The sequence below is a fragment of the Conger conger genome, chromosome 8 (assembly GCF_963514075.1).
Source record: "Conger conger chromosome 8, fConCon1.1, whole genome shotgun sequence".
NCBI lineage: Eukaryota > Metazoa > Chordata > Actinopteri > Anguilliformes > Congridae > Conger > Conger conger.
In genome coordinates this window covers 42,909,966-42,934,743 of record NC_083767.1, presented here as the reverse complement: position 1 = coordinate 42,934,743, position 24,778 = coordinate 42,909,966, and the positions used below count along the sequence as shown (strand labels likewise).

Sequence of the window (24,778 nt, the reverse complement as noted above, 5' to 3'; positions counted from 1 at the left end):
CTGGGCTGAACGTGTGTTTAGAGACTTCTGAAGAGAGAAATGAGGATCCGGTGACATCAAACAGATATGCCGTGTCAACATAACACAGATAATGAGCAATATACTCCCTCAAAAATCCTAATAACTGTAAAAACATTCTAGTACATATATAGTACTGTACACAAGGCTCAGGCACCCAAATTATTTTAAATATAAATTCTTTCTGCATTACTGTGTTGGTAGAAAAGCACATTCTACAGATAATTCTGCAAACACAGCTCGAGTTATTTTTCAGTATATTTTAAAATATATTTATTTTTATATATTTAAATATTAATTGTTGTTTGTAAAAAAAACAAAAAATACAGCTTTATTTTCATTTGAGAGAAACATTAAGGTAAGGCTCTGATTTTTAGTCCATCACAGACTCATCCCCATTACGGCACGGCCAATGACAGTGTACTGCTCAGAATGCGATTGAAATGGTTTTCACAGTTCTTTTTTTACTCTTTCCTTTCCGAAATAACAAATACAACATTGAGTTGAATATAATTAAAGATGAGCCACTGTACCACCTGGGATTTACATTAAAAAACATGGCAGAAAATCACAAACTGCCAACATTGAACTGAACTGAACTTGGCTGAACTAAAGCATGGTGGTTTCTTAAATATTTGCACTGAAATACTTTATTGTAGTTGCCCTTATGCACACAACACAATAGATTATATGACCAATGACCAATGCAGAACAAAGTTTTATTTATCACACATTTTTTCAAACACCAGGGGCATAGAAGATGTTACAAGTCCATAACTTTGTCATTTTCATAAACAACATTACCTTTAATGATGACATATTTAATAAGCTCTTGGTGGCCTCCAAACTGATAGATCAAATGCTCCCACCTAGGAAACACAAGGAAAATACTGTGAGACACACATAATAGATAAGTTACCTAAAATGACAGTAGTCATGTTGGCAATGTATTACACAGCAGGCACAAATAACAAGAGGTTAAGTATGAGATGTACAGAACCATGAAGATGAGGAGAAAAGGAAAAAGGTACAGTGTACATTTCCTAATTAAGGAGATGGAGAAGCAACTTAAGAGGAGGGGTACACTATCAGGTAGACTACTACTACTACCACTACTAAGACGAAGCAGAGTATGTGTTTGGCAAAGAGCGTGTGTACAGTACAAAGATGGATTCATGAAGAGGGAAAGGGGGAATGATAGGAAGCAGGACCACATTACCGTGAGGAGTTGAGAATCAGCAGGTCTCCCTGCTTTCCCACTTCCAGGGAGCCGTGGCTCTGGGACAGGCCCAGGGCGTAGGCCGCGTTTATGGTTGCTGCAACCAAGGCCTCATTCATGGTCATCCTCATGTTGACACAGGCCAGATGCATGACCATGGGCTTGGGGGTAGAAAAGCGATGTTGACATCAGATGGTGAGTAAGTAAAAATATTTTGCAATCTGTTCAAGAAAGATTTATTTTGCTGTTTAAAGACAGTGTGATATTTGATTGTTTTCCTTGACCTTTCTATTCTGGTCCAGGATGAAACCATTTTAAAGGACTTTCAAAGAATGGCATGAGCCAGGTTTTTCCTGGATATTTACGCTTCTATGATACCATCACCTCCATTCTGTGTGAACTCCCAGTGACATGCTGGCTGTTAAAATATCAGACCTTCGAATAGCTCATGAGCTGAATCTGCCCCCTAAATCTGATCTTCCATCAGAATACCCACCATGGAGCAGCAGTAGGCATTGGGGTTGAAGTCGCTGCCCAAAGCCACAATGACTCCACGATCCAGCATGTCTCGTGCCCGTGGCTGAGGCAATCTGAGAAGGGGGCAGACATGGTTTTCATCATTTGCTCTTCCACCAACAACTGCCATTGATCTGAATGAGAATCAAACTTTCTTCTGGGGCCTTGAACATAGTCGTTTCAATTTCTACACAATTGTCTATCTATCTATCTTTAGTAGCCACCAAGCTACCAAGAGAGGCAGCTCTTGATGGTACATAATTCTGCACTCCTCAGTACCTCAGTATGTATGCTGTAGTTGGCAGAAGGACTGCTGATGTTCCAGCTTTAGCCATGGCTGCTATGCCATCATTGGTCACTTCTTCCAGGTGACTGATGGCTAGTGCATTGAGTTCAGCACCTAGCTGTGACAACACATATTAACACACAGTAAGACAGGACCTGAATGAGTATGACTGCTGACCATATATGTGTCAAGGAGTAGTTAGGTATATGTACCAAGCCAGTTTATGCCACCAAAATTGGGTAGATTATTGTTGCTGCGTTATAAGCACTAACCCATAACTAATAATACAATAAGGTGTCAAATAATACAATTAGGTGTTCCTGACTGCAGAACCAGCAAAAATATAGATCCAAAAACATTGGAGACATGGGGAAGCTAGCTGTCAGAAGGAGAAAGAGAGGAGTAAGAGGTGGCAGGATTTAATTTATGATTAACAGAAGTGCTAATCAGTACAAATATTCCTCTTGCAAAAGTGGAAATACGTGTGGTGAACCTTGTAAAACATTGTACAAGCAGTGAAAAAAGTATGGAGAACAGGGTGGTTCTCCACTGATAATACGGCCTCCTCAGCCATGCAAATTGACATTACACTCAGAACAAAAATCATCCAGTGCAGTAACAGAAAAGTTAATGCTATGTTTGTACTCTTGTTGGTTTATTTTAGTTTATACATTGTCTAAAATGCTACACTGATTCTGATGTGACAAGTGTCAACTGACATATACAGTAGAGTGTTTTTATTCATATATGCCTGATAACTGACGGAATAACTGAGGTGACTGCTGCAGGTAATTGTTTGTGATTGTTTTAACACATGCCATGCCTTGAAATAGAGGTGGTGACACCTTGTGGTGGAGGACTGAAATGCATGTAACAAAAGAACAAGATTTTCTCAGGGACCCATACATAACTATTTCTATTTATGTATCAAAGTAAACATTGAAAAATGTTTACTTTGATACATAGTGTTTTTTTACTTGCCTGAGCGGAATTCATGGGATGGAGCTCGTCTCCGTGGAAATTGATCTGCAGGCCCATGTCCTTCCCCGCCTGCAGAATGGCCCGGCTGGAGTCGAGGTCGAACACACCCTTCTCACAGAACACATCGATGTTGTCCACGCTCAGCTCCCCCTGCTCCATCTTCTCCCTCAGCGCTGGCAGCTGGACCTTAATGATGTCCTCCGTTGCCTCGGCAACCGTTTTTCCCCTGTTAATAAGATCACATGATCTTGATCTATCAATCAGAATGTGATGCGTGATCAGTGACACTATGATAGGTGATCAGTGTCAGTATGCATCGTAATACACACCACAAATGTGTAATACTTCAAAGAAAAACAAACAAGAGCAAGAGTTAAATTAGTTTAAGAATGTGTTTGCATGCATGTTCATACATATATTACATCTGTATGTGCGAGTGCGTGTGCTCATGCACATGCATGTGCACGTGGGCGTCCTCATACATGTGTGTGTTTGCGATCATGTACGTGCACGTGCATGTGCGTGTGTTTGTGCACTTGAATGAGTGTGTGTTTGTGCACGTGTATGCAATCATGTACGTGCTCGTGTTTGTGCACGTGCATGAGTGTGTTTGTGCGTATGCATGCGTGTGTCTGTGCACATGCACGTGGACATGTGTGTGTGAGTATGTTGCGTACTTGGGCACGGCGTGCGCTCCGCAGTAGGTCGATGAGATGCCGACGTCCAGTGACCGCCGGGCCCTCTCGATCACCATCAGCATCTTGAGCTCCGTGTCCAGGTCCAGCCCATAGCCACTCTTACACTCCACCAGCGTGGTCCCAGACCGCAGCATGCGCCCCAGCCGCTGGGTCAGGCTGGACAGCAGCTGGTCTGCGGAGGCCTGGCGAGTGTGCGTCACGGTGAAATGGATCCCCCCTCCAGCCTGGTGCACCTCCATGTAGGTGGCGCCTGCAAGCTGAGGGAGAGACAGAGAACTGAGGGCTCCTATAAAACATTGACTGCCTATAAACAACAGTAGGGTGAAAATGCAGAAACTAGCACATATAAGTCATGTAGATGCACATCATACTTAGCTTATGTTCACCCCTTTAAAATGAGGACACCCTTATTAATTATCCAAACAAAAATGTACGAGCCAAACACTCATCATTGAAATAAGCTGTCAACATAAGTGAATCATGTCTCCTGGGTTTGATTTGTTTGTGATCAATCACACTGGATCACTTTCGTACAACTAATTGCTATGCCCAATGTGTGTGACAAAAGCCTCAGGTCGCAGGGATGACTGAATAGCAAAATGCTTGAAGGAACTGATCAAAAAGTGTTTGGGATTTGGGTGGACTGGAACAGCATACAACCTAAAATGAAACGCTACTATACTACAAAGAGGGTATGTGCTGTACCTTCAATGCAAATTCGTGGACTCTGTCCCCGGCCCATACAGGGTGAGAATGAGCATCAATCAGCCCTGAAACCAAAATAATCAGAGGGGTACAGGATCAGACGTTAAGCGCCACTATTCTCACATTTTACTGCACAGGATACATTTTGTTGTCCAGTGTACCCAACATAGATTAAAATGTTGTGATTGCAGGCAACATACATTAAAGTGTTCTCTTCTGATTTGTTTCACATTGCTTATTATAACTTTGTATATCCACATCATTGCAAATGGGTGGGGATTCTCGATATTTTATATACCTAAGATGAACAGCAGGATGTTCTTTGGAGGCGGAGAACCCTCACCACTCTACACTGTTCCCAACATGACCAGACAAACGAAAGTGAGTCAGTTGTAGCCTACTCACCTGGTATAACGCACATTCCCGAAGCATTAATCACTTTCTCAAACGATGCTCCTTCGAAACGAGATTGTATCGAGTCAGCTGGCCCCACAGCTTTCAGCAGTCCATCTCTAGAATATGATGTCATGAGTTTTTTTTAAATACGTTATTAGTTATTTATATAATATATATAATATCATTATTTTACCCGCTCCGAATGGAAATGCTGTTCTTCCAAATTAATGTTACTTCAAACACAAAAGTTCACTTTTACAACAAAACAAAAAAAAGAGACAAATTACCGGTCATAAACACACTTTCAAAGTGCTGGTGTAAAATACATTTGAGCAGGTAACTGAGTGCATGGATACTAGGGTAAATAAAATGGCAATCACGTCGTTTAAAGCGAAACAAAGCTCTGCTTGTACGTTAAATACAGCTGAAAGGCTAGATTTATTCTGTCAAGATCAGCCTACAATTCAAAAATAGAAAACTGTATGAGAAGGACTTACTTTCCGATAATCAAACTGCAATTCTCAAGAACCGACAGGTTTTTCATTCCTTCCTTAGTAAGGAACCTTTCCCCATTGTTACAAACTAATACCACTTGCTTCGCGTTTTTTATATAAAGCCTAAAAGTATTTGACATTTTTGCATTAAGCTAACGTTAATGTCCTTCCTAAAGTGTATGTTTGCGAGGCCCGGTGAAAGACTGCGAGTGAGTAACCAACTTTTTGTTTTAAAAAGGTGTGGGAGTGGTTTCATACATGGAGTTCCACCAAAAATGGTGGTTTGCGTTTTTCTGGTCAGACCAAAACGTGGTCTTTCCCGTTCTTGGGTATTTTTATGCCGTCACATTTGAGCAGAGGCCAGCTTGTATCCATAATAAAAGACAGGTAATCAATAAGGATTTTGTACAATGTAGTAGTTATACACCTGCCATTTGCAGGATTAAGCTGCTAATCGCAGCAGACTACATCTCTGAACACTAAGCATAATGGGCCTTGCTGCACGGGCAGAAACGTGCGATATTGAAAATGTCATCTTGGCTGTCAAACACTGTTCGTTATAAATAATATGAAGTGAATTAAAAAACATGTCCTTCGAGCCGGATTCGAACCAGCGACCTAAGGATTACTAGATTGTATATCCACTACAGTCCTCCGCTCTACCAACTGAGCTATCGAAGGGACATGAAGCTTACTCTCGTCAATTCCTCATTAATTCTGATAGCAACAAGATAAATTAATGATGATTCAGAAAATGTATAACTTTTAAAGATTTAAATAAATCCTATGGTGGGACTTTTGCGATTTATGGACGGTGCGATAGAAATATTCGGTGCCGTTGAACGAAATCGAATGCTTTTATTTCTATCGTTCGAATGACCAAGTGCCGTTAAAAAGCAAATTTTATGGCTTTGTGCTATTCGCGTATGCTAGCTACATCATGCTAACCTCGTACAAGGACCAGTAAAGGTTTAGAACACGCTAGCACTTAGTTATTGTAAGTTTGATCACCTATACTGTGAAGTAAAAAAGTGGACAAATTACGTTTTCTGTGGCGAACTCACGTGCACAAACAGCCGGTCTACATTCTAAAGCTTTTTTTGAGAACAAAGAAACAAACAAACAGAGCAAAAGTGACCGAAGTTAACTATCCAAACACTGCTTACCTAGCCAACTAAAAATACCGATACACAAAGCAAGTCACAGAGACAACAATTAAGGTTCACAGGGAGGTAGGGAGGGATGGGGAGAGGTGCTGCTTGAAGAGGTGTGTCTTCAGCTTGCGCTTGAAGGTGGGCAGAGATTCTACAGTTCTGCGTGATGTGGAGGTTCGGAGAGGGAGAGGTGCCAAGCGGCCTGTGGAGGCTGAACGAAGAGGTCTGGCAGGGGTGTAGGGTCTGATGATTTTTTGTAGATAAGCTGGGAAAGGAAGAAGAGATACCGGGCGGTAGTTCTGGATGATGGAGGGATCCAGAGTAGGCTTTTTTAGCAGCGGAAGGGCACAGTGAGGGGGGCGGTGGTTGTAAAGGATCTGCGGATGACTGTGACCTTCTCATCGAAGAAATCAGCAAAGTCATCAGCAGCAAAGGAGGACTGAGGAAGAGGAGGCGGTGCGTTGAGGAGAGAGGAGAAAATAGAGAAAAGTTTCCGGGAGTTAGAAGCGGAGTTCTGAATTTGTGTTTGATAGTATTTTGCTGGCCTGGCGGCAGTGACAGCGGAAGAGAATGCCGCCGGGAGAGACTGGTAAGTCGTGAGGTCTGAAGCGTCTCTGGATTTCCCCCACTTCCTCTCCGCTGCGCGGAGGCTGGCCCTGGAGGTACGGAGGGTGTCAGATATCCAAGGACTGGGAGGGGATGTGCGAGGTGGCTTTGAGACAGGGGGACAGATTGAGTCAAAGGCGGAGGAGAGAGATGAAAGGAGGGTGGCAGATGCAGAGTTAGTGGGGAGTTTGAAGAAGGATTCGAGATGGGGGAGCGAGGCGGTGACGGTGCTGGCAAAGGAAGAGGGTGAGAGGGAGTGGAGGTTACGGCGGGCTGAGGAAGTGTGGGTGGGAGGAGGGGGAGGAGGATGGGGAGGGAGAATGAGATGAAGTGGTGATCAGATGTATGCAGAGGGGTAGGTCTAGGACATTGCACGCCTTGTGGGTTGGAGGAGAGTGCTGCAGTGGATTAGCGGTAGGAAGGCAGCAGCTTTCTAGGTGGATGTTGAAGTCTCCAAGGAGAATCAGTGGGGTGCCATCCTCAGGGAAGGAGCTGAGAAGGGTGTCTAGCTCATCAAGGAAGTTTCCCAGGGGCCCTGGAGGACGGTAGATAACTGCAATGAAAATGTTAGTAGGGTAGGATACTGCAACAGAATGGAATTCAAAAGTTGATATGGACAGGTCAGAGAGGGGGAGAACAGAGAATTTCCATGAGGGGGAAATTAAAAGACCAGTACCACCGCATCACCGCATGAGCATCAGATTCTCAGTCTTGCTGGCATTTAAACAGCCTGTACATGTCATATTGGCCAGAGAGGAACTCTTTTGCTCTCTGGAACCTCATTAATGACAAACCTACACACTCTCTTCTCTAAATGTATTTCATTTAATTTGCTAGGACTTGCTGAGTTGTTCATTTCTTGGTCACTTCCTGTGACGAAAATACGTCACTTCCAGTTTCCAAAATATGTCACTTACTTTTTCTTGGGGGGGGGAGTCTGTAAAGTATAAGAATATGCTGCCGGTGCAACGAAGCGTAGAAGGATACAGCTCATGTATTTACATTTTGTTTTAATAATCTTCTTTTCTGAATTCCTCGTGGTATGCAAAAGAGAATCTCTGAACACGAGATCCACTATCTAAGTGGATATGCTACAGCAGAAGTCTAAAAAAGATACCCAATAAAGTGCTCAGTGAGTGTATGTAGTAATATAGACCGACTGTTAATTTTACTATAGTTCAATGCTACATTTGTTACAACTAATTCGCATGATGCAGCAGCAACAAATACATGATGAAAGCAAGCACAGCTTAATATTCAAAGCCGTTTATAATGCTTTAAATGTATGAAATACATGTATTCTTCGGCAATATGGCTATGTAGCTACATCATACCAGTAAAGCTAAATTGATAGTAAGAGAGAAATAGATAGGGACTGGCGTGGTCAGATGTGCTAGATTGTACTGGAAAACAAAGAAAAAGTCAGGGACAAAAGCTTAAAGGCTAACACACACACACACACACACACACACACACAAAATATCTTCATACGAAATGTTATCAATTGTTTTGCGTACTTTTCGTAGATCACCGATAACTTGCTACGTACGTAGCTCGTGACATAAATAGCGATTCGAGAGATAATCGTTAAGCGATAATTCTGAAAGAATTCAAAATGTTAGCAAGCTAGTAGTAACGTAATACTCGCCTAAACCAACCACTCGCCTTCCTGAATGTCGTGGAAGTGACTTGAGATGCCCGGTAGCGTCTGCCGCTTGAGGTAGTCTGCGTAGTGACAAACTACAAAACAATGTACACTCCCCTATTCTAGTATAAGTCCTTGCCGTACTCATTGCACATAAATTAAGCCCACTTGGCTCCTCTATTTTAAATCTACTTTTGAACATTATTGTTTGTTTTCTTTCACTTTTAATACGAACTAGCTACTAGCAAGCTACTATTAACTTGCGATAGGGGACAATGTTGTTTTCACTTGTTTATGACTTTCAACGTTCGAATTCGAATGGACAGTGAGAATTAATTTCAAGGACTAAATGCAGATTTCTGACATCTGAGATAAGGGTTTAGCCCGTCTTTCAGGGCTGGAAACAAAAATACTTGAGGATTTATCAAAAAGGAACGTTTTATTTTAAAGGTACAAACAAAACTGAAAAACACCGTCATGTTACAGCAAGTATAAAGGGCAACCTGTGTGGTATTCTCTTGAATTTCAATGTTAATGGTTTCCCATCCGAATATAAACATGGTCCTGTCTTCATCCCAATGGAGTCATACCTCCACACCAATCTCAACTAGACCTAGAGACACCAGAGATAGCCAGCGAAGATAGGGGGGGAAGCCACTGGATCACAGGATTAAAAAAAAAATTCAGAGAACTGGTCAAAACATATTCAGTGGTGTAGAGTGTTGTTTTAGACAAGAAGCCCAGAAAATGTCTGAAATCCTTCTACAGCACAATTAACTGAAAACCTCACAAGTGCAGTGACCCAGCTAACAGAGAAGTCCATAATGATATCTTGTAAGGTCTGTGAAGCAGGAACCAATTTTGTTTTAGACGAAAATACCAAAGTAAAGTTGAGACACGATGTCCATTGAGCAACTGAGTCTAGTATACTATAGGCGAGGCTTGCAAGCATAACAGCACCAACATTAAGTTTGAAAGTGATGAGGTTTTGTGTTCAACTAGTGTAGATCACATAATTCCTAGACACTGCAATTAAAGTGTATTCATTCATGTGTTGGGTCTGTCAAAATCATATTTCACACAAACAGCAACCATGGCACATTCTAATCTTTAAGTAAAATTGACTAAAGGAATTTGCCACAGATTGTTGAAAAGTGCAATATGTACAATTTCAATACCATTGTCGTCTTATGAGCACAGTAAAATTGTATCTCCGGTCGAGTGCAAGTTGGATTCCAAAAAAAAAGAAGGAGGGGGGAAAAAAAAAAGAAGAAAAAAACAAACAAAAAAAACAAAGTAGAAAAATTAGGCTACTCAATTGCCAACACTATCACAAAAGACAAGGAGAGCAGCCTTACACTGGCATTGCCGATTTAAAAGTTAACAAATACAGGCCCCATTGCCTAAATGTACCAAACAAATCTGTTCATGTTCCCAAGCATGCAGTGTGCTTGGAGAATCCCACAATGCTGCCTGACAAATTGCACTGTGAGAAGAGTTAAACCTGAGAGTGAATGGATTAAGCCTGACTCATGCTTCGTCCAGCAGCCTCCGTGTGCAGGGGCCATACGGTATTGCCCAGATACTCGGTTCGGACCCTCTCCGTACGGACCCTCAGCAATGAAATCTCCAGAACCCGTACATCCCCTCCTTAAGGAGGCTGGCAGATGAAGCATGAATCAGGCTTTAGTTATGAGTATCCGTGTGCAGTGTTGCAACGTTGGCACTTATGGAGAAGCCGTTCTTAAACCGTCCAGTGTAAGGCTGCCCCACTTGCTTTATGCAACCTATAATAGAAAGAAAAAAAAAAAGCATCCAGGAGGGTGGAACCTTCCCATTATTCTCTCATTTCACCATCTTCCTCCTCTTCTTCAACACCTCTTATATACAAGACATTATTGCACCTGTAGAAAAGATAGGAGACACATCATTATTAAATAGAACAGCACACAAGTTACTGAGGTGATACGTGCAAAGATATTTTAACTTTATACAATGGTTTTTCCCCATTAAAGCTCCAGAATGCAATACAAAGCAAAACCACCTGAAGGATAAGCACATACTACCCTAAAAACAGCCACTCAGAAAATAAGAAAGGCTAAGGCAATAATATTCGGCACATTGTGTTGCGGATCACTATACTCCCCAAAGGCAAAAACATAAATATGCATACAACTAAATTATAAAAGAAAGAGAAACATTCAATAGGTTCCACTCCACAACACAGCAATAAACCTTGCACTAATAAAGTGTTGATTAGTAGCTATTCGTACAACAAGAATGCATGTTTATTATTTATTTAGAAATGTGGATAGTCACTCATTGGTTTTGTAAACGTATCAGAATAGCTTACCTGACAAGCACTTCTCCCAAATGCCCAGCCAATGCTCCATCCACATACTCTTCTGTGTTAGCCAACTTCATAGAGAAATGAACAGAAGCGCGAAAAAGCATGGTAAAGCCCTAAATTTCACACACCGTGTTTGGATTTCAACCAGAGACAGAAATTATTCATTGGAAGAAATACACTCCTGATACATAGCAGGTTTGATCCCTTCCAGGCTTGACCCTACACAGGTGTGTATCACAATAAGGCAACTTCTGCTCAATATGCTGGCCTGCTTCTATCTTGCAAGGTCCTGAATGGCTCAAACCACTCAACATATTGCTCCGCACTTAGAATAAATAATATGTCCAAGGTCCTGTTACACAAAGCAGGATTGCAGAGTTAGCTGGATAACTGCACCAAGTAAAACCAAGAATCCTGCCAAAGCGGTAACATGGACTGAAGCAAAAATATTGGTTCTGGGCACATTTACCTAGCTAACCCAGTAATCCTGCTTTGTGAGATACACCTCGGATATCAGTACACACCTGCATGTTCATGTAGCCATCCACAGACACCAGATATCCTTTGTACTCCATGCCCCACTTCAGCTTCACCATCACTGGCTTGCCCGTCAGACCATTGAGGAAGGGCTTCGGGTTCAAGGGTAAACTCTGTAAAACAAAGGACACATTAAATTGATACATGGAGGTCTTGAGTGACTTATGTTCATGTGTTGATTTAAATTAATATGCCATGTCAGAACACAGAATATAATTGAGCCAAAATACATTCTGAATGAGTCACATCTGTTTAAAGAGAATTATTTTGATGGCACATATTAAATGCACGGGTTTAGAACTGTTTTTTCTACATATGAACTTTAAACGCACAAGGGATAAGGACTTATTTGGATTATTTTGATAAAAAGCTAAAATGCTATTGGTAGCACGGAAAACTTCGTGATTGTTATCTTGCTAACCAGCAAGCAAGCTAACGTTAACGTTCAAGGCTACCCAAGTTCCGGCTGCAGTAAAGAACATTTCGTTCGATCAGTTGAACTTTAGCAAACGTTAGGCAGTAGCTAATGAAATGTAACAATTACCAATGTTATTATATTAGATACAAGCGGAAAAGTAATTGTGTGCCACAATGAGGCATAGTTAAAAGATTTCAACAAAAGCCTAGAAGCTAGGATCCAGGCCTAGTAGTCTTTGCTACCGATTGAATGAATGGAACTGTAGAAACAGCAGACGTTTCTACTGAAGGTAGCAAACGAGTCTAAAGGTAAAACAACAACTGAATTTGCTCAAGAAACTTACCATCGCTGTGGGTAATTTTTAGTGTATTTAACGCGTTCCGTTACTTCCAAAAACCAACCAAATTACTTCGTATTTTACTGTAAGCACGTTGCGGCGGCTCCGACTACAGGAAGTGGTTTTCTTCGACCTCTGAACTTCATTTCGAAACAGGAACTCTAGTCCGATTGGCCAGAAAGGGTAATGTTAATTAGTACAATTCGACAGAAGAGTGGTTGCGCTTTGCTTTAACAGCGCGCGAAATATTTGTGAATATTACAATAGAAGGCGCATATGAAAATGTTCATACGAAAATCAGTGTTTCTGCTATCTGCTTTGTTCCTAGTCACTCGCCAAAGTTGAGCGATCTTAGTCAAATTATATCCAACTAACCAACTAAGAAAGAAGTAGCCGACTGTCATGACAGTGGCCATCTTGGTTTATTTAGGAATAATAATATATTTTATTATCTGGTATATGTGATTTACTAAATATATACGCAGATAGCTTCCAAGTGTTACATTAACTAATATATTGAATCATTTATGTAAGAAAAACAAGATATGCTTTCATTTCTTTTCCAGGAATAATTCTGCATATGATTCATTTTTACATTGTTATTTAGCTCTATATGATAAACACTGTCCAACAGTTTTATGTACGCACAAACATAGTTATAATAAAAGACCCTGGATAACAAAGGGTTTACAAAATGCATGTAAAAAGAAAAACAAACTTTACAGAGACTTCATCAAATTTAGAACAGAGACTGCTGGAAAAAAATACAAGTTGTACAAAAATAAGTTAATCAGTATATTGAGACAAGAGAAAAAGAAATATTATAATAAAATGTTACATCTAAATAAAAACAATATTAAGGGTACATGGAATATCTTAAATACTATAATAGGGAACAAATATGGATCAACGGATCTACCCAACCATTTTGTAAAGGACAATAAGGTGATTAAAAACATGAATGAAGTGGTAGATGAATTTAATTCTTTTTTTGTAAATGTTGGGCCTAGTTTAGCAAATGACATTATAAAAAAACATGGACAAACAGAAAGTGGCTGGAAAGGGGAAAATAAGGTGATACAGTCAATGTTTCTAGGAGAGGTGAGAGAAAATGAAATAATTTCTGTGGTAGCTAAAACAAAAAACAAGACATCAACTGACAGTGATGGAATTGACATGAAAATAGTAAAAATGACTATTGATTTCATAGTCAAACCACTATGTTATGTTTGCAATCTTTCATTTAGAGCAGGTGCTTTTCCAGAGAGGATGAAAACAGCTAAGGTCACTCCATTATTTAAAGCAGGAGATAAACACAGTTTTAATAATTATAGACCAGTATCATTGCTTTCCCAATTTTCAAAAGTGCTAGAAAAACTGTTTGTTCAAAAATTAGATAGTTTTATTGAAAACAACAATTTATTGAGTGAGAGTCAATATGGTTTTAGGACAAACCGGTCTACAGGTCTTGCAATAATGGAAATAATAGAAGAAATTACAACAGCAATTGATAGAAAGAAATTTACAATAGGGGTATTCATTGATTTAAAAAAAGCATTCAATACTATAGACCATTCGATTTTAATTTCTAAGTTAAATACATATGGGGTGAGAGGAGTTGTTCTAAAATGGTTAACTAGTTATTTAAACAATAGACAACAATATGTGCAATATGCTGGCAATACATCAGAATGTATGAAAATTGAATGTGGGGTCCCACAAGGTTCAGTTTTAGCAAATGACATTATAAAAAAACATGGACAAACAGAAAGTGGCTGGAAAGGGGAAAATAAGGTGATACAGTCAATGTTTCTAGGAGAGGTGAGAGAAAATGAAATAATTTCTGTGGTAGCTAAAACAAAAAACAAGACATCAACTGACAGTGATGGAATTGACATGAAAATAGTAAAAATGACTATTGATTGCATAGTCAAACCACTATGTTATGTTTGCAATCTTTCATTTAGAGCAGGTGCTTTTCCAGAGAGGATGAAAACAGCTAAGGTCACTCCATTATTTAAAGCAGGAGATAAACACAGTTTTAATAATTATAGACCAGTATCATTGCTTTCCCAATTTTCAAAAGTGCTAGAAAAACTGTTTGTTCAAAAATTAGATAGTTTTATTGAAAACAACAATTTATTGAGTGAGAGTCAATATGGTTTTAGGACAAACCGGTCTACAGGTCTTGCAATAATGGAAATAATAGAAGAAATTACAACAGCAATTGATAGAAAGAAATTTACAATAGGGGTATTCATTGATTTAAAAAAAGGTTCAGTTTTGGGGCCTAAACGTTTTGTTTTATATATAAATGACATCTGTGAAGTTTCAAAATTATTGAGGTTTGTGTTGTTCACAGATGATACAAATTTCTTTTGTTCAGGAGATAATTTAAAAACTTTATCTGAAAATATTGAAAATGAAATGGTTAAACTTAAATCTTGGTTTGATGAAAATAAGTTATCGTTAAATTTGAAAAAAACTAAGTTTATGGTGTTTGCTAATAAAGAAAAGGATGACATCTCATTATCTATTGATGGAATTAACATTGAGAAAGTATCCGAGTTTAGGTTTTTGGGTGTAATAATGGATGAAAATTTGACATGGAAATCTCATATATCACATGTAAAAAAAAGGTGTCCAAGAATATTTTTATTTTGAACAAAACGAAATATGTTTTAGATTGTAACACAATGAGAATGTTGTACTGTTCACTTATACTGTCTTATTTGTGTTATTGTGCAGAAGTGTGGGGTAACACATATATAAGCAATACAATGCCATTGCTTTTACTACAGAAAAGAGCAGTTAGAATTATTCACAAAGTCAAATTTAGAGAACATACTAATGGATTATTTGTTAAGGCACGGTTATTGAAACTCAAAGAGATAATTGAACAGCAGACATTATTAATTGTGTTCAAAGCTAAAAAGAGAGTATTGCCAAAGAATGTGCAAAAACTGTTTGTGTTTTCCTCAGAAGATGAAAATCATAGAAGGAGATTGGATTTTAAGCATCAAGTTGCTAGGACCACTTTAAAACAAATGTGTGTTTCTGTTAGCGGCGTCAAACTTTGGAATTCTCAACAGAAGGATTTAAAGGGTTGTACAGATATCTTTCAGTTTAAAAAAATGTATAAAGAAAGACAAATTAGACAATATGCATATGAAAATTAACTAAGTGTTTTGAACTTGAATATGATTTCTATTTTACAGGTTATTTTGTTTTATGTTGTTGGAATTAAGGGTGTAGGTGATGGTGTGGGTGAAGGTGTAGGTTAATGGAAAAGGCAGACCATCTAAGAATGTTGTGTTCAAGTAAGGGGCAGACAAAAAATAAGAATTATATTCTTCTTTCTGCTCCTTTCCAATCATGAAAAGCATTTATTTGACAGATGTGTTGTGGACTTGTGTGTTAACTTTATATTGTAATGTGCATTTTCATGAAAGGAACAAATAAAAATGAAATGAAATGAAATGAAATAATGAGGGATCGTTGGTGATCATGTGATTTGACAGAAATATGAAATATTGACTAATATAGGCTATACCTAAAAAAAAGTCCTGTTCACATTGCTATTGTGCAACTTTGTATGTAGGCTTGTATTGCTTCGAGGACTACATACAAGATGTTTTTTTTGGCACTCGCCTATTTTAGAGCGTCATTTTTTTTGTATATGTGGTCGTTTTTGTGTAAGTGCTTGTCAAATCTTCATGTAAAGATACGTTTCATTTATTTGCCGAATAAAAAAATAAAAAACATTGGTAAGGTATCAATTATATATGTATGTATATTTTGGTACAATGTTATTCACATTCTGTTATGTGCATCCATGCTTAACTTCCGCCACACTCATCTGTATTGTATTGCAACTGTGAACACCACACAATTCATCCCTAATTATATAATTAATCACATATTTCAGTTGAGGGCTTATAGGGACATCTGAAGGATAACTTCAGAAATTCAGGTTGACAGCTCAGGTGGTCACATGCTTGAGATTTTCTCTGGACTCAACTCATAACCTGCTGGGCTCTCTGGCATTATAGCAGGTATAATCCTTGTTAGGTGGTCTATTAAACATGAAAGTGGGCATTTGAAAAGACACATGTATAATTGTTTATTTTCTTTTTAATGTAAATGTGTATTAATCTCACACTTTGCTTGAAAGTTCTAAGTGCATCCAGTGTAACTTTGTGACAAATAGAAACGCTTGCTTCCATTATTCCCACAGGGTGGCAGTATTTACTGGTTCACCTCACTCATCCACAGATTCTTCACTTCCGCAGAGAATCCTGTATGAAAGTCTTGCTTTCTATTGCCTGTATTCATTGTTACTGATGCAGTCTGTCCTTATGCTGGGTTCACAAGAGACAACATACTGTACTGTGTTTAACACATCCATCTGATTGGTAGTGCATCTGTCCCCCACACCTTATGTAATTGTAAAAAAAACAACAACAACAAAAAAACAATTTGATACATGCTTTTGCTTAGGCCACAAGTCTCACTTGAAGGCAACATTATCCAGCAATAGTAGGCAAATGTTACACTATACCTGGCATCATAGAAGGAAAAACTGGCAGCCAACATTGCTCATGGCTCATAAAAACTCAGCTAAATTAAATCTGTCTCTTGAGTTTATTCTTCTTTAGGTGATCTAGAATATTGTCAAAGACTTATGACTCGGGGGGGATTCTGGCCGTTAGCCCAATTATCAATTTTCCTTGGACAGCATGACACATGGCTTGCATTCTGGAATCTGCTAATATGGCTGGCTAGCCCTTTCTGTACCTCAGTAACTCAGGTAACATACCTGCCTCGGGGAAAAAAAGCGATGTCTTACAAATCACACAGCCTTCAGATAAGCGTAGCCTGAGACCCGAGACTCAAAATTTCTGCTCAATTACGCAAGTCTGGAGACCCTGACCACTGCCGCACATTTCTGTCATGACCTCTGGTCCCGACCGCCATCCTGATTACTCTTCCAGACGCTGAGGTGCTTGGAGAGCGCTTCTGATGAGCTGATATACTCTAGGTTCCAGTGCTCAGGGGTATTAGTGAGCAGCAGAAATGTGTGTCTAATGTACAGGCCGGAGAATTGGGCATGCAACTGGAAAAGAGGCTCAATCCCTGGGTTGCCTGGGACACAGCTGTTATGGCATTGATCTAGGTAGTGAACTTGAACTGATTTCGCAAAGCCCTTTCACACCTGTAAAAGTCCGGGGTTGGTTTGAACAGATTCTGCTGGCTTCCAAGCATGTCTAAATAAGTACTAACATCTTGAAAGGTATTGAGTGTAATATGTGTATGTATGAGGTACAGTTAGTGAACAAAAATGTCTAAAATTAAACTCACTTAAACTTTAAACTGAATTTGACTGGTGTAAGCACAATCTGTGGGGAGAGTTTTCCTTTCACACAGATAATAAACAAACAAAGTTCCAACAGTGTATCTGCATTTGTGTGGGATGGTAGGTGTAAATCATTATTTTATGTTCTTCTTCACCCTATGTTAAAGCATTTCTTTTACTGCAGAGAAGGGTACCTTTTCGAGATGATCCTGACCACAGATGAGTAGTTTCCCAGTGGTTTGAAGAACATGCCATTGACATTATCCACATGTCATGGCCTTTTCAATCACGAGAGCAGAACACAACTGAGCATTTATTTGACATTCAGGAATGATACCTCACACAGAGTTTTTCACTTCCATCAATGAAGTGTGAACTGATTGGCTGTCTTGTGTAAGAGCTGTGTCCTATTCCTCCTGCAGAACCCCAGGAGCTGGCATAGCTGCCATAGTGCATACAGGCCATGCTGAACTGAGGTGGAGGCCCAAAGCCCTTTAAGGTGTAAAACCTGATTTATAGTTCAGAGGCTACGACATGTACTTACATTTCCAGGGAGGTGTGCGTCAGGCTATGGTGTAGGGAATGCGTAGATTCGACGACTGTCCTTAATGGAATATTCTAGTGCTGATGTAACACTCACTACAAACATGCTTTCAAAAATGTTAATTTATAATCGTAAAACAGTAACTGTTTGCTGCAAACATAGTTCACTGCGAACGTTTGGAGTCTTGAACGCACATCTGGTAAGTGCAGGCAATGGAGTTATAGAACACTGACTTTGCATTTTAAAAGCAAAAGCAATCCAAAAAATCCTACTCTTCAAAAGGTTAAAATCCAACTGTGAGACTTGACTTAAAAATGCCTACACTCTGGTTAATACTCATATAAGAAAATACGTAGTTGTGAAATGCTAATGGTTCAAGGCCCGGTGTAGCCACAAAACAATATGCCCAGCTGCTGGGCCCTTGAGTAAGGCCCTTAACCCCACATTGCTCCAGGGGGGATTGTCCCCTGCTAAGTCTAATCAACTGTAAGTGGCTTTGGGTAAAAGCTTCAGCTAAATAACTGTAATAATAATAATAATAAGAAGAAGAAGATGATTATAATGAATGGAAATGCTACCGTGGCTCTGAATTGCTGATGTGCAGCTAAACTGCCTGCACCTAGGCCCCTGTATCACAGCGTGGGATGGACTGACTCTGGGTGAAATGCTGTAAAGACTTCACAGGGTGTGTTTATGGGGAGCAGTTTCCTGCACGTCTCCCCACTGAGCTCATCAAAATTCGAGCGGAACTGAGCACGAAGTGGAGCAGCAGTAACAATTAAACAGCACACCTGGTCATGTGGTCTCGTCTTGGCACAATTTACAATCGGCGAGGAATTCAGAGACCGTAGAATCTTCCAGACCTTTTCTGTCAGGGTATTTGGTTTATGTGTTTCTCTTTGGAATCAGGAATTTCCCTGAGGGTCAGCGCTTTCATCAATTTGTCCATTTTACCAATCTCATCTGTACCAACACCAATCTGGGGCAGCCTGTAGCCTAGCCTAGTGTTGGTGTACCCCAATGGTATCTGTGCAGCTGTGAACCCTTGAGCAAGGCCCTTAACCCCACATTGCTCCAGGGGAGATTGGCTTATATAAATCGACTGTAAGTTGCTTTCCTTAAAAGCATCAGCTAAATAGCTGTAATGTAATGGTCTTCAAGGGTTCCCATTTGGTATGAGAACTTCTTGTCAACTTGTTTTAAGGGCAGGTTTGCTTGAGGTGAATTAATTCTTGTTTGAATTTCTGAATAAGCCATGTTAAAAAGTAGAAGTAAACATGACCCTAGAATCACAGTGAAATGCTCTCTTTCCCCAAACCATGAATGGAATTGATTTTTGCAATATATTTAGGTTATACTGTATCACTTAATATTCAAAAATAATATTAAATGTAAGAATATGCTAATGAAATATAATGCCAAGTTTTGAATGTTTCATTCTTGGTTGTGTAATCAAGGAATAACTTGCAAAATACTCTCAGAGGTATAAACATGTTTTGATTAGGACAATGAAAATACTAAATATCTAAAATCACCTTAAAACATATTTTAAAAATTCAGGTTTCAGGCTGATGGTTATATAAGGGAAGAATCAATATTAGAAAAAGGTTATGCTGCGTTTTCAGGTCAATAGTAATTTGCTTGCTAGTATAGCTCATTTCTTTATCATTATACTATTATAATGACATTTAGAACTAAAAATGGCAGAATAATCATATTTGAACACACAATGATGCAAGAACAATTTTTCAAACCTGCTTAACAAACCTGCCAAAGGAAATATGCCAGACTGCAGGTGGTTAATTCTCCTTTCATAAAAGAGTCTTATCTGGCCAATACTGGCAGGTTTACAATCACAATAGAGAATGTGATATTCCTGTGCAAAGAAGCAAACACGGATTGGGTTTATCAGACAATGCATACAGTGTGTCCTTATTGAAAAGGGGTGAGTTTAACATTGCCCTGTCAGAATTCAGCACACACGTCTGCTCCCCTGATTACACACATTCTGCAGTGAAGTGCAAATACCTGGGGCTGAAGTGGTTCCACCTGTTCAGCATGACAGCACATCCAGGAGAGAGAGGACTGGGGGGGTGGGGGGCGAGCTGTGACCTGCGAGGAGTGGATCGAGTCCCTTTTATAGGTCTTATTTTTATCACTCATATCATGAACAATTATTTAGTAGTAGGCGTATTTAGCTAACTTGCTGCCTATTGACAGGTTATGTTATAGGTAACTTATCTGATCAGGATGGCAGAGGAATCAAAAAGATGGGATATAATGATGCAGGGATCTTACTGTCTCCCAGATGAATGCAATATGAGATGTGATATCCCAGTGAACATTTTTCTTGTGAGGAGTTGGTGAAAAGTCAGTGAAACACCGTCTGGTCATTCAGGTGAAAACCTGGCTACATTTGGTTGAAAAGTTAAAGTTCTCTCTCCAGCTATAACAGGCTATATCCAGGTAAAGCTTCAACTATATTGGGATTAACATAGCTAATTTCTCTCAACCTAGATTCCCAGCCCTCTAGTCATCTAGATACTGGCTTTTGCACACTGGGATATATCATTAATGCAATAGTATTTTGTTTGGCTGCAATATCTTAACACTGTGCCAGTTCCAACCCACCGATGGCATGGACCCAAAGTTCTCTTGATTAGCAGGGCATTCTGGCTCCTGCCTGTGTTTTCTGTTCAGATTTTCGCCAGGCCTGACTTTTCCCACAATCACCTTGTACTTCTGAACAAATGAAGTGAGGCACTGCAACAGCCAAAAGCACTGTAGCATATCATGGTCAGTTATTTATGATTTCATCAGACTGATGGCAGAACATAAAAGTAGCACTGTTAATTCTGCATTGCCCCTGGTTCTTATAACAGCACAATTGGAGCGATGGCGTTGACTTTATTTTGATGTTCAATACATCTGGATTTTTGAGTGTGTTATTTTTGTCATGGTGTCCACTTGTAAAAGGGTTTAAGAGGCAGTGAGGTGGACAATATAGGTGCGGGGGTGTAAGATGTGCCGACAGTCGTTTTCTGGTACGTTGACCTCAGCAGAAAAGGATGGTTTGGCCATGTGTTTGACATTTGCAGGCTCTTGAAGTTTTCTGTCAAGTGGAAAAACATCTGATTGTAAAAATCAAACTGCACTCCTCTTTGACTCCTTAGGAAAGAAAGAGGGAGATAGGTAGAGAGAAATATGGAGAGAGATGGAGAGATAGAGGGAGGAAAGTTTTTGTTTTGTATAGCTACTGTTCATTTGTTTCTAATACTTGATGTTTAAGTATTGCTGAATGTTAAATGTATGTTTTTATAACATTGGATGCTTTGGCGATACAAAATGGAGTGTTTTGCCATGCCAATAAAGCTAATTGAATTGAATTAATGAATTAAATTGAGGGAATGGCCACTGCAGCAGGAGTTAACAGCATATCGCATCAGAAGATTTTTTGAAACATTGCAGTCATCCAGCTGCATATGAAACTGTGTATCGGAGCAGGTGGAGAGGAAGGAATCTGTTCACGTCTAGGCTCTGTGTTTGCTCCTGCCACTCCAGTGCCTTCCCCCGCCCTAGCGGTCTGTCTCCGACCGAGCAGCCTGACCACAGCGTGGCTCTGCACAGTCTCTGGCACAGACGGCAAGTCAAAAGGGTGCACTCACTTCCAATACTGGATGAACTGTTCTCACCCTCTTCCTGACAGAGGAATGCAACCACCAAATACATACTTAAAGCCATTATTTATTTTGAGAGAGATCCCCCCCCCCCCCCAACTCCCCTTCAGTCTGGCCTGGTATATGCATGGGAAAGGGGTGTGTCAGGAATGATCACATTCCACCCCAAAAATCTGTAATAATATTCTATAGGATGGGCACTATTTCTGCATTTTTCTGTCTGAATGTTTAATGAGGTAGCGGGGTACTTCAGTCAAGAGTGTCTGAGATTCATGTGTGGGCCATACTGGTCCTGTTCCTGCACACTTCATCCATCCTCTGTCTGGGGAATTTAGAATTCAGTCTAATACATTATGTCTTAGGCTCTTAGCATATCTTCATTCTGTGATTCCTAAGCAAGCAGCTTACTAAATAATACCTGCTCTAACAATACAGCTCTGTATTACACAGTGCTAATAAGAAGGTATAAGTGATATTTCAAAGCTATCCAAAGCATGGGTAAGCTATCCAAAGTCACCATCCTCGGCTTTCTGGTCAGTCAAATTCAAGTCAGGGCCACAAAATCACACAAGACAAATGGCTTGTTTACCTGGACACACAGTCCTTTTGTGAACACGACAAAGAAGTTCACTCTACGCCGGCATGACACTAGACCTGTGTCTGAAATGACTGTCAAGCCCTGTGTGCGAGATTATCATCAGCCGTTCAAATTCCCCAGATTCCCCAAATTGAGGTATCTCGGTTTGCAGGTGACTTTAGAAAACGTCGCAGATGTCTCAAAATCCCCTAATAACAGATGAGGTTACAGCAGACGTGTGTTCCCCACAGCTGCAGCCTCTTCAGCGTCACTTGCCAGTTCCTAGCCCCCCAAACAGGATGTGTACCCAAGTCTGTTGTGTGTGTGTGGACCCATTTTTTCTCTCTCCTAATGACCAATAATCCCATTGTGCGTTCATATATCAGGGAAAGTACAGTACAAAGCAGACAATCTGCCTTTATCCTCGGAGGTACAAAAGGCGGAGAGAGACGAGGGGGAAGGAAAAGAGAAGAATCCCCCTGCACCTGTCACTGCTGGAAAGCTCCAGACTGGAGCGAGTTGCAACATGTGAGGGAGGGGTGGGAGGGGGGAGGGGCGTTTGCACCTTCGCTCGCTCCGCCAGCCGCATTCCACAGGTGCCCCCTTGACCCCGCGTCGCTGTTAATTGTATGCGCAGGCCGCATTCCGGGCCTCCCCGCGGCCGAGCGAGCGAGGAGACGCACAGATGGCTCTCTGTACACACGTGTTCTCGCCCCGGCCGCGCTGCGTGCGAAAATCACGCCGGTACACGAACGGCAAACCGAACGTCAAACACGGATGACATGTCGAGCCGCGTTTACTTTCGCCCGTGATGAATGTGAGAGCGCGAGCACGTTGGAGACGTGATACGGCTGCCCTTTTCGGATACGTGACACGGAATTCGACTTCAATTTTCTTGGCTGTGTTAGAGATAAGAATCAGAATCAATTTCCTTTCATAAGATTTCAAATATGTGTGATAGTCACAAAGAGATGTTCGGGGTAGCTGTCTCTGAGTACAAAGCTTTTCTTCAAAAGAGGTGCTGCACTGTGCATGACACTAGAAATGTGATGGTGTAAAGGCACGTCTGAGGTATGCAAAGCAAAGTCATGTAAATCATTCCACTACATCTAATTCACCTTCATGAAGGAATTATTGATTGTGGGATTGTTTTAATGGATCCACGTGTAAATATTATTAACATCAGCCATTTGAAAATAAAATGTTTCATAACTAATTGCAGTCTTGGTCAGGAATTCCACCCAGTGGAACAAATTACATAGCATAAATAGAAATATTGAATACTCACAGCTACAACAGTTGTATTTATCATTTTAAAAAATGTGTACTCTTTGTGGAGAATAGGGATATGGGTTAAAACACGACTATTCCCAAAGACCGTTAGGGTTAAGCAAACATGAACCTTTTTGAAAAGAATACATTGTCTCTGTGATCCCATGAAATATATCAATTCCTATTCATCACGTCTCTTCTCCTAATTGCGGTCAGTGCGGACATTAGCGCGTTGTTTGAGATAACGTTATAACAGTGAGTAAGCGGTTAGCATTGTGGTGCTGTGTTTACGTCGGTTAGCGAGCGGTTTGGAGTGGAAGGGCGTGAACCCAGGCGATGTTCACATGACCTATTACTGATCTGTCAATAGGCGGGGGGCCGGTCTTCAGGTCTATGTGCAGCTGGTCTCCAGCTTGCCTGTCCGCGAGGGTTTTCTGTCACTATGACATCTTCGTCCCGATTGAATTGACACAAGCCTATTGTTGGAGTCGGCTCTCTTCGGCAGTTAGAAGCTTTCCCTCGGATTATTCCTGCCGATCTATACACCCTTGGAATAGTTTCAGAACGTTGTTACCAGGCAACATGTCTCTGTTCTGAAGCTGGAGCGGATTTCACGGAGGGATGTTTGTTTGTTTGTTGTTGTTGTTGGTTAGTGTTGAAATCAAAAATAATCTTGCAGGACATAAAAATAAATAGAAAAAATAGATGGATGGAAATGGTTGCAGTGCTTGTTTGTGGAATTTGGCCTCTTCCGTATAGAGTCTCCTGGCCTCTCTGTGTTGGGGTATAGCACTGGGGCGGGGGTGGTTTTTTTTGGGAGGGTGCTGAACTGTGATTCCTCCCTCTGTAGCCTAAACTGAAGACGTGACAATGATTAGGGTGAGCAGATACTCACAGTCCCAACCTCTTCATGCAGAAACATCTCCATATACGCACCATTCATTTTTCTAAAGAAGAGTTCATAGTCTAACCTCTACATTATTCAGACAAAG

The 24,778-nt window shown here is 40.3% G+C and overlaps 2 protein-coding genes and 1 non-coding gene across 3 annotated transcripts; all 3 read right to left on the bottom strand.

Annotated features, from left to right (window-relative positions):
* Window positions 1-720: 720 nt before the first annotated feature.
* amdhd1 (amidohydrolase domain containing 1) lies at window positions 721-5,533 on the bottom strand. Its single transcript, XM_061252760.1, has 9 exons — window positions 5,317-5,533; window positions 4,829-4,935; window positions 4,424-4,488; window positions 3,698-3,975; window positions 3,021-3,246; window positions 2,033-2,157; window positions 1,734-1,827; window positions 1,238-1,398; window positions 721-887 (listed from the first exon to the last, which is right to left on the bottom strand). Exons 1-9 carry the CDS (start codon window positions 5,451-5,453, stop codon window positions 782-784), a joined length of 1,299 nt encoding a protein of 432 aa, XP_061108744.1. The 5' UTR covers window positions 5,454-5,533; the 3' UTR covers window positions 721-781.
* Window positions 5,534-5,903: 370 nt separating this feature from the next.
* trnay-gua (transfer RNA tyrosine (anticodon GUA)) lies at window positions 5,904-5,994 on the bottom strand. The gene is given in 2 exon segments: window positions 5,904-5,939; window positions 5,958-5,994. It is a non-coding gene; the product is annotated as a tRNA-Tyr (tRNA).
* Window positions 5,995-9,138: 3,144 nt separating this feature from the next.
* Window positions 9,139-12,508, bottom strand: snrpf (small nuclear ribonucleoprotein polypeptide F). The gene is made up of 4 exons (XM_061252113.1): window positions 12,367-12,508; window positions 11,593-11,718; window positions 11,072-11,136; window positions 9,139-10,622 (listed from the first exon to the last, which is right to left on the bottom strand). Exons 1-4 carry the CDS (start codon window positions 12,367-12,369, stop codon window positions 10,556-10,558), a joined length of 261 nt encoding a protein of 86 aa, XP_061108097.1. The 5' UTR covers window positions 12,370-12,508; the 3' UTR covers window positions 9,139-10,555.
* Between the last annotated feature and the right edge of the window lie 12,270 nt (window positions 12,509-24,778).